Source organism: Ochotona princeps, chromosome 28 (assembly GCF_030435755.1).
Source record: "Ochotona princeps isolate mOchPri1 chromosome 28, mOchPri1.hap1, whole genome shotgun sequence".
Taxonomy (NCBI): Eukaryota; Metazoa; Chordata; class Mammalia; order Lagomorpha; family Ochotonidae; genus Ochotona; species Ochotona princeps.
The window spans coordinates 20,415,294-20,425,635 of record NC_080859.1 but is presented as its reverse complement, the minus strand read 5'-3'; the positions used below and the strand labels follow the sequence as shown (position 1 = coordinate 20,425,635).

Below are 10,342 nucleotides of genomic sequence, written 5' to 3'. Positions count from 1 at the left end.
TGTACAATATTGCTCACTTGGAAGAAATACATTCCACAAAAGAAGCAAATAAACATTTTATTTCTGCAACACAAACAACTTTCCCTTTCACCCCCAAGAAATGAATTGACCTCAGGCTTCGAAGCAGAGGACAAAAGTTGGTAAGTGACAGAAGGCAAGGTGTTACTATAAAAATAGATTATACCAAGGCTCTTCTTCCAGGGATCCAAACCCACTGCCCCCATCCCTGCCTGCATGTCAGGGCTTGCCAAATGGAGGGAGTAGAAGCTAACAAGTTGCAAACAAAGGACTAGAAGGCCTATAGGAGAAGGGTAGGAAAACATGGAGATCTGTTCCCAACTTGCATATTGGGAAAACAAGGGGGAGAAAATAACTTAACTGGGTTGTAGAATGGTAGTTGGAATCTTACTGACCATTCCAGATCTGTCACAGAAGCTAAGTTCTGGTTGGTCTATGGAGGTAGAAATTTGGGGAAGGAAAGAATCCTACTTCCCCAACAGAGTGGGCACTTCTATACCCAGCTCTACTCTTCTGCCCAGCCTGCCTCCCCAAAATAGCTTAAATTTGCACCAGAAAATTGAGTTCATTCAGGATGCTGCAAGACTTGCCCAAACACTGCAGCCTCAGGATTGTTCAAGGTTGAAAAAGAAGGATGTTAAGGAGTAAATCTCTCATCCCCTCCTCAAAACTGGCTCCCAAAGCTGGACTGGGCTAAATGGGGAAGACCAAACAGCTGATCTCATTATGAGGAACCCATGCAGACCAGTTGGACAAACAGTAGGTGAGGAGGCAGAACTGAGGGCCAGGATTCTGTAAGGCTCCTAGAAGGACAAGCAAGGGACCGGAAGCAATGCAGTGACATAGTGGGAGGAGCCTTCGAGTCTCCAAACCTATGGGCCACCCTCTTGTTACCACCCACGCCCCCAGTGCTGACCAGAGGGGCCCCTGCGGGTGGCACGCTGATCAAGGGCAGAGTTTGATTCGAGTACCCTTGGAAAGCACCCGGAAAAAAGGGAAGACGCGCTCGCCTAGGAAGGCAGCCGAGAAAGTGTGCACGTGGGCTAGAGTCTCAGCATTGTAGAATCCCAATCGCCCAGCCTCATAGTCCAGGTAGACACCAAAGCGCCGTGGTTTCTCACTTGGGCTCAGCAGTGTCTGCTCTGTTGAGCTTTGTGCCTGGTAGCGTTTACCGTTGGTGCCCACACACCACACTTCCCGCTGGAGCAGGGGCTGTTGGGCCAGGTGCAGACGGCGGCGACGGTGATGATGACGTGAGGAGCTGGCATCCCCAGTGCCCACAGAGGAGCCCCCAGAGCCCAGCTTTTCCCTATGATGGGTTGATTCACGGGCAGCACCCACCGCCCAACCTCTCCGCCCACCCACCTCTACCTCCCAGTAGTGCCGGCCAGAGCGAAAGCCCTGTGCCCCCAATACACAGCAGTCAGTTGAGAAACGTTTAGGATGGTCGACAACCTCCTGCCTCCTTTCTGCCAGCCGGACACCACGGCGATCAGGGGACAGCATCAAGGCTGGATGAGCTGTGTCGGGGTCCAGCGTCAGGTCCACTTGAGGAGAGAGGACAAATAAATCTAGGATGGAACATGTGTTCCCAACAGCAGCCAACTCCCTAACTTCGACCTTTACTGTTGCTCTCCTGTCCCTACCTTCAATTCTGTTCTCTTCAGTTCCCTAAACCATGCCAGGGCCAAGCTCCAGTTCTTGTGGGCTGCCCTCACCACCCTTTCCCTACCTCTTGTTCCCAGGATAGCTGACAGATGTTCTCTCAGGCCTGGCCCAGCCTAGCCCACAACATCTGGGCTAGAACAAAAGCTATGCTTAAAACCTCAGGGCCTGCTTGTACCCTTTTCCATCTCGTCCTCCACATGTCCCCTGGCACTCAATATTCCTCAGAACCCAGTCTCAGTCTCAGAAATGCAAGGCATACCTCTTGCAGCCTGACAGAACATTCGGCTCATTTTCCTCACAATGGCATCTGTCAGGAAGTCGTGGCTGTGGGGCTGACACAAGTCAGGAGACCAGATCTCTGGTGGCTGCAGCTGCACCTCTTCACACCTGGGGAGAGGGGACCAGGTAGGGGGTGGGACCATGATATTCTCAGTGGGAAGGGCAGAAGTTAAGGGATGACAGAAATTCGGGTCATTGGGAAGGACAGAGAGGCACCCAAAAGTAGCAAAAAGATGCCACTGGGTCACAAAGGGTACTGCGTGGGAACACACCTACTGAAAGTCTCCTTGATGTCCTGGGAATGAAAAACAAAAGGAGAGAGAGAGAGAGACAAAGAAGAGTGTCAGCTGCATAGGAACTGCTCCTGTCTCCCAATACCCACCTAGACAAAGGACTAAACACCCCTAAAGCCCTTGATAAACATGCTTCCGCTCAGGTACCACCTGCTCTATCAATAAACCCCATCCTGCCATGAGCCCATTAACGAACAGAATTTACAGTACATCCTGTACTTTTTCAAGATGTCACCGTTGAGAATTCACTCCTGAGCTCTCATTCAATTCCAAACAGCTTTTTTTTTTTAAATGGGTATAATAGTCACAGTTACCACATTAAACATTAGCAGTGCCTCTAGCCTCAAATGACTGTTTTGGTCTTCAGACTGAACCACGATGGGATACTGCCAGTAAAGAGAGCCAGCCCTGGGCAGTGTTGGTAAGCTCTCTCTGATAGGGCCAACAGGGTGCAGGGCTAACGAGGAGAAGAGACACGCTGCTCACCTGAAGCAGCCGGAGGCCACCCTGCTGACTCCGCTCCTGGGCCTCAGCCAGCAGGCGGCTCAGCTGCGTGGCCTGTTCCGAGAGGCGGCTGGCTGCGGCAACGGTGCGCCCCAGCTGGGCTTCATGCATCTCTCGGAGGCGCCGCTCCAGGCCTGCTTGCTCCTCAGCCAGAAACCGGGTTAGCCGCCCAAACTCCGAGGCCACAGCCGCCAGCTCTAACTTCATCTGGCTCTGGAAATAGTGCAAAGGGAATAGTGGCTATCACTTCCACACAGATAAATGTCCAGTTATGGATTAGGCATTTAGCACAGCAAGTAAGTCACCATTTGGAGTAACTGTATACCAGAGCACCTGGTTTGAGCCCTGGGTAGTCCACTTTATTTATTAAGATTTATTTTATTTTTATTGGGATGGCAGATATACAGAGGAGGAGAGACAGAAAGGAAGATCTTATGTCTGATGATTCATTCCCCAAGTGACCACAACGGCTGTAGCTGAGCCAGTCTGAAGCCAGGAGCCCAGAGCTTCTTCTGGGTCTCCCAGGCAGGGTGCAGGGTCCCAAGGCTTTGGGCCGTCCTTGCCTTCTTTCCTAGGCTACTAGCAGGGAGCTGGATGGGAAGTGGGGCTGCCGGGAATAGAACTGGTGCCCACATGGGATCCCAGCACACACAAGGCAAGGACTTTAGCTGCTAGACTACTGCAGCCCACACTGCAGTTTTAAAGATAATACATTATCCTGGGCCAACAAAAATTTTTTAAAGACGTATTTACTTTTATTGAAAAGGCAGATATACAGAGAGGAAGAGAGACAGAGAGGAAGATCTTCCATCTGATGATTCACTCCTCAAGTGACCGCAACTAGAACAGAGCCAATCCGAAGCCAGGAGCCTCCTCCGGGTCTCCCACACAGGTGCAGGGTCCCAAGGCTTTGGGCCGTCCTCAACTGCCTTCCCAGGCCACAAGCAGGGAGCTGGGAGGGAAGTGGACTGCCGGGATTAGAACCGGTATCTATGTGGGATCCCGGCGTGTTCAAGATGAGGACTAGGCCATCACGCTGGGCTCAGTACTCCTCTTTAGATCTTGCTTCCTACTAACATGTACCCTGGGAGGGAGGGTGGCTTAAATACTTGGGTTCGCGACATTTACAAGGGAGAATCGGACTTGAGTTCTGGTCTCCACGCCTCAGCCGGCTACTGCAGGTATATGGGGAGAGAAGAAGCAGAGGGAAGGCCTTTCTCTCCCTCCCTTCCGAACTAAAACAATGAATACAGATGTGGCAGTAGACTGATGGAATTATATCTCCTTATGAAGGCCTGTTCTATTGCAGCATACTGTCGGGGGGTGGGAGTTTGGGAGGAGCGAACCCCCCGCCCCAAAAAAGGAAAGCATAAAGATCTGGCAGTAAAGACACCCTTGTCTTCCTTCCCTTATCATGTCCCACCTCCGTTCTCCTGGTGCCAAACAACCTCTGCCTGGAATATTTTTGTCTATAGTTTCTACGTGATTTGATTCACTCTTTAGGTCTAAGCTTACGTATTTTAAAAATGCCTTTCATCCTTCAGGACTACTTCCATAAATACTACAATTTCATGAGGGCATGTACAATATCTGTAATGGAATATTTGTTCCCACTACACTCTACGCTCCTGTAGGCAGGGTCTGGGTTTGTCTTTGGTCAGACGCCAGCAGAGTCCTGACCACACGATAGGCACTGGGTAAGAATATTCTAAAATTAATAGGAGAATTCAGGAATTACGACTGAATCAAGCCTCCACTGGGCTCCATTCTGAATCTCTAAGACCCACCTTGGATACCAAAACCCACTTACAGTAGTAGTTGCATATAACTTACATATATTTGTGCACTTTAAATCATCTGTAGATTATTCTTAATACTCAATACAACGCAAACTCAATGTGAATAGTTCTACTGTATTGTGAGGGAATAATGCCAGGGAAAACAGTCTCTACACATTCAATGCAGATACATTTTCTCCCTGAATTAATTTTAGCTCTGCAGCTGGCTTAAATCTAAGGTTGGAGAACCCACAGATATAGAGGGCTAACCACACTTAACATTCTCTAGCAGAAAACAACCCCAAACAGTGCCCCCTATTTGACCACAACAGACCATTGGTGAGAGTAGGCATATTTTTCAGACAATTAACATCAGCTAGAGACATTTTCTGGACAAAAAATGACTCCTTAGAGAAGAACGAGTAACGAAAAGGGCTAACAAAAACTGCATCAGGAGATGCTGGGCCTCCACAATGCTAACATTGGCTAATTCTTCTCTCTTAAACACACCGGCTCCTTGCTTCCCCAGCAGCAACTTTCTCAGGACCACGTCTCCATGTGTTGCTGTGTGGGGTCTGCCTGCTCCTTTCTGCCCTGTGTGTTATCCAACACAGAAGGCATGGCAATGTGGAATACAGGTTCAATTGAAAGTTGAGCAGAAAGTCTTCCCCTGTAGCCTTAGGTTAGACACACATCTCTCCAAACCAGGCCTGATTTCACTCTATGCAACATAGGAATGAACGGACTCTGGGAAGATGTCTACACCCCTCCGTTCCAGAGGATCTAGTCACAGCCTTAGAGTGAACAGCCCCATCCTCCTCGCCTGGCCGTGAAACCACTGAGCGTGGCAAGGATATTCACCCACCTTCAGCTCCGTCATCCGTCGCTCTTCCTTCGCCTTCATCTTCTGCACGACCTCCAGGTGCTTCCTCAGCGGCTCCAGGTGTCCTTGCAATTTGGCCTGCGGGAATGCAAGCGGAAGTTAGAGGCGGGAGCTGCGAGAAGCACCTTCAGAGCTCACCTTGCCAACCCTTCTTCCAATGGGTGCCTCTCAAATTCTGACACCTCTCACCTCCAGCGTCAAATGCGCACAGAACTCTCTCACTCCTCTCACATCTCTTAGGTGACAACAAAGGCCTCCAACTGCTGTTGTACTCATGAAAAGAAGTCTTGTGTGAATTCTCTAAAGCAGGAATCCTTAGGACTATACTCCCTTTCCTATGCTCACAGCTGGGGTGCATGTGCTATAATCTCATGACGTTCCACATACTAAAGATTTATTTATTTTATTGGAAAGGCAGACGTACAGAGAGGAGAGACAGAGAGAAAGATCTTCCCTCTGATGATGCACTCCCCAAGTGGCCGCAACGGGCCGGTGCACGCCAATCTGAAGTCAGGAGCCAGGAACTTCTTTCCAGGTCTCCCACACAGGTGCAGAGTCCCAAGGCTTTGGGCCACCCTCCTCTGCTTTCCCAGGCCACAAGCAAGGAGCTGGCTGGGAAGTGGAGCCGCTGGGATTAGAACTGGCCCCCAGTGCTTGAAATAGGCTTAGCCATTTGAGCCTTTGCACCAGGCCCAAAATCTTCCACAAAACTATCTTTTTAAAAAATTAAGTTATTGCTTAGAAGAGCAACAGACTGAAACATCCACTGGTTACTCCTCAAATGCAGATTCCAGTGAGGGCTGGGTCAGACTAAAGCCAGGAGGCTGGAGTTTCCATGTGAGTCTCCCACGTGGTGGCAAAGCGCCCGGACCCAGCACCACTACCCGCTGCCTCCTAGGATGCAGTCACAGAAAGCCCAATCTGAAGCAGAGTAGCCTGGACTCCAAAAACTGGTCATTTTATTGGACACTGGTGTCCTACAGGCACAACACAAAACACCAATCTGTCTTTGCTTGAACATATTTCCAGGATATTTTCCCTGCCTATCTATCTCCCTTTAAAACCTAGCTTCGGGCCTAGCGCAGTAGCTCAGTGGCTAAAGTTCTCTCCTTGCATGCACCAGGATCCCATATGGGCACTGGTTCTAATCCCGGCAGCCCCCCCTTCCCATCCAGCTCCCTGCTTGTGACCTGGGAAAGCAGTTGAGGACGGCCCAAAGCCTTGGGACCCTGTACCCATGTGGGAGGCCCCGAAGAAGCTCTGGGCTCCCAGCTTCGGATTGGCACAGCTTTGGTCGTTGCAGCTGCTTGGGCAGTAAATCATCAGAAGGAAGATCTTCCTCTCTGTCCCTCCTCTCTGTATATCTGCCTTTCCAATAAAAGTAAATAAATCTTTTTTTAAAAAAATGTTATAGATCCACAATATAAAATGCAGTTGTTGCACAACATAGTGATTCCAGAAAAAAAATCACAGCAATGATAAAATTCACATCAAGTATGAGCATATTATAAACAATTATAAAGTTTGTCTTGATAATACCTTCTACTCTCTCCAATCAGTAAATAATCCACTAATTCAGAAATTGCTGACAGAAAAAAAAAAACCCAAATCCAAATAGAACACTATTTAACAGACATTTTCAAAGGTATTTAGCAGGACCTGGTGCAATGGCTCAGTGGTTAAATTCTTGTTTTGCACACACTGGGATCCCATATGGGTGCCAGTTCGTGTTCCAGCCTTCCACTTCCCATCCAGCTCCCTCTTGCGGCCTGGGAAACAGTGGAGGATGGTCCAAGGCCTTGGGGCCCTGCACCTGTGGGGCAGACCCAGCGGCAGCTCCTGACTCCTGGTTTCAGATTGGCACAGCTCCAGCCATTGTGGCCATGTGAGGAGTAAACAAGCTAATGGAAGATCTTTCTCACTGTCTCTCCTCTTCCAATAAGAATAAATATTTTTAAATAAAAAAATCTTAAAAATACATATATATATATTTCAAAGCAACAAAGTGTGCCAAACCACCATTAACTGTTCATATCTGGAAACAGTAAGCTATTGTCTATAAAAGAGCCTGTAAGTCATAAAGGGAATAAAGTTATTTCTACATAATGAAGCTTACATATTTATATCTGTTGATCAGTTACTGTTGGATTAGACGTGTAGCTCTGGCCCACCCCAACAGTTTAGCAGAGCCTGCTAACCTGATGAAAGGGATTGCAATTGCTTTTAACTCTTCACCTACTGAACTGCCTAGTGAAAGATTTTCAGGCATCAAGCATTCAACAGACGTGGTTAATTCAAATTTAAATCCAGTTGCACTAACTTACAGCTGTCCTTCAAGAACAAAGGTGGATCCCCATGGATAGTACATCCTAGTGCCCCTGTTTATAATGCCACTGCACATTGTGTGACACACTTAATTAGAAATCAGCAGGCTATCCAAGAGGCCAGGGGCCAGCATTGTGGTCCTGTGGGTTAGGCTGCCACCTGGGAGGCCAGCATCCTCTACCAGGCCTAGTCCTCGCAGTCATTTGGGGAAGGAGCCAGTAGATGGATGATATTTCTCTCTGCCTCTTCTTTCTGCAACTTTGCCTTGCAAATAATTACAAAACAAACAAACAAACAAACAAACAAACAAAAAACATACTGCCTATGACACCTGTATCCCTTCTCACAGTGCCTGGGCTGGAGCTGAGCGTCTCGATAACGTGTTCCCCGGCTGGCTCCCGCGCTCTGGCCAGGTCACATTTGATCCCGACAGCTCCACTTCCCATCCAGCTCCCTGCTTGTGGCCTGGGAAAGAAGGCAAGGACAGTCCAACACCTTGTGAGAACCCTGCTCCTGTGAGGGAGACCCAGGGGAGACTCTAGCTCCTGGCTTCAGATTGGTTCAGCTCCAGCCATTGTGGTCACTCGGGGAGTGAATCATCAGACGGAAGAGCTTCCTCTCTGTCTCTCCTCTCTGTATACCTCACTTTCCAATAAAAGTAAATCTTTAATGAATGAATTAAAAAAAATTAAGACACTTTGCTGTCAGACTCCCAATTTTACATTCTTCTTCTTAAAAGATTTATTTATTTGTATTTCAGAGTCAGATATGTGGCGCGAGGGAGGACAGACAGAGAAAAAGATCCTCCCTCTGATGATTCACTCCCCAAGTGACCCCAAGGCTGGAGCCCAGCCAGGAGCCAGGAGCCTCTTCAGGTCTCCCACATTGGTGCAGGGTCCTAAGTCACAGGGATTTTGGCCGTCCTTGACTGCTTTCCCAGGCCACAAGCAGGGAGCTGGATGGGAAGTGGTGCTGCCGGTACGAACGGGTGGCCTAATGGGATAACGACGTGCAAGTCGAGGACTTTAGCCGCTAGGCCACGGCGCTGGGCTCGAGTTTTTTACATTTCTGACAGATTTAACAGAACTGCAGGAGAAACAGAACGCAGCCTTTTCAGGTCCTCTCCCAGCGACCTGGCCTCATGGCCTTTACCTTACTCCCTGTTCTTACACGCGTGTGCTTGGTCACCGTCCGGGACCCCTCCGACGGCAAGGCACCTTTACAGCCGACAAGGACTGGGAGGCAGCGAGCCGGGCAGCCCACCCTCTCACCTTGTACTCCTGCACCACCTCCTCCAGCGGCACCACGCTGTGCTGCTTGTGGCTCCGAGACTCCCGGCACACCACACAGATGGCCTCTTCGTCTACCTCGCAGAAGAGCTTCAGGGCCTCTTGGTGTTTGGGACAGATGCCCTGCTCGCTCACGCGGCTCCCTCGGACCGGGGTCGGGTGCATCTGCCGGATCACCTGCACCATGTTGGCCAGCTGCAGGTTGGGGCGGAAGCTCCGCCGGGGGAAGCTCTTCCGGCACTGGGGGCAGGTGAAGCACCTCCGCGGGGCTGGAGGCGGCGGCGGCAGCGGGGCCACGCTGTCTAGCTCTTCCTCCTCCTCCTCCTCCAGCACTTCTTCCTCCTCCTCCTCCTCCTCTCCTCCCCTGAGGTCCTCCCCCATGTCCCCTAAGTAGTAGTCTAGGTCCTCCTCCTCCTCCTCCTCTTCCCACACGTAATCCATGTTGTCCCAGTTAGGCCCATCCACGCCACTGGTCCAAAACACATCCTCCTCCTCCTCTTCCTCGACCTCCTCCTCCATGTCACCCTCGTAGTCTTCCTCCCCCATGGGGGTGTCCCACCCGGCGCCAGCTCCCACCGCCTCCACTTCCTCCTCTTCTCCGTCCTCCTCCTCCTCCTCCCCCCGCCCTATCTCATCCCTGTCCTCCTCCTCCTCCTCCCCGCCCCACAACTGGGTTACACACACTCGGCAGAAGTTGTGCCCGCAGCCGATGGACACGGGGTCGGTGAAGTAATCGAGGCAGATGGCGCACACCGCCTCCTCCTGAAGGGTCTGCACGGGGTTGGGTGTCATGGCAACGGCAGCCATCTTAGTGTCCAGCCCGTGGAGCTGTGCGGTGTGGGGGGGGGGACGCGGGGCGGCCGTGGGGGTGTCTTCCCTTCTGGACGCCCGGGCGGCCCGGCCCCACCTCCAGCCCTGCCTCTCCACACCTCGTCACCACACGCGCAGACCACTTATCCGCCCGAGGAAACCCCACACACTCCCCCCCTTCCTGGACGACAACCGGTGTCTCGGCGGGGGCACAGGTGGGCTGACACGGCCGAGCGCCACCGCCACGTCCCTCAGGTAGTCCTGAGTGCAAATTCGCCTCAACGCTGCCCTGGCCTGCTCCTAAAGCGCCCGCCCCGCCTCCTGCCCGGCCCCGCCCCCGCACTTCCGCCTCCGCGCAGCACTTCCGGGGCCTGCGCACCAGCGCCGCGGCTCGCGCCTTCCCTCCGCGGCGGTGCGACGCTCCTCTCTTCCCCCGCACGGGGCCCCTGCGCGACAGGAAACGGCGAGGGGACGCTCTAGCCGACACACGGAAAC

General features: G+C 51.4%; 1 protein-coding gene across 1 annotated transcript; it reads right to left on the bottom strand.

The window, feature by feature from the left end:
* Positions 1 to 37: 37 nt before the first annotated feature.
* TRIM41 (tripartite motif containing 41) lies at positions 38 to 9,990 on the bottom strand. Its single transcript, XM_058656159.1, has 6 exons — positions 9,020 to 9,990; positions 5,406 to 5,501; positions 2,745 to 2,975; positions 2,238 to 2,260; positions 1,946 to 2,073; positions 38 to 1,565 (listed from the first exon to the last, which is right to left on the bottom strand). The coding sequence occupies exons 1-6, from the start codon at positions 9,842 to 9,844 to the stop codon at positions 964 to 966; spliced, it is 1,905 nt and encodes a 634-aa protein (XP_058512142.1). The 5' UTR covers positions 9,845 to 9,990; the 3' UTR covers positions 38 to 963.
* Between the last annotated feature and the right edge of the window lie 352 nt (positions 9,991 to 10,342).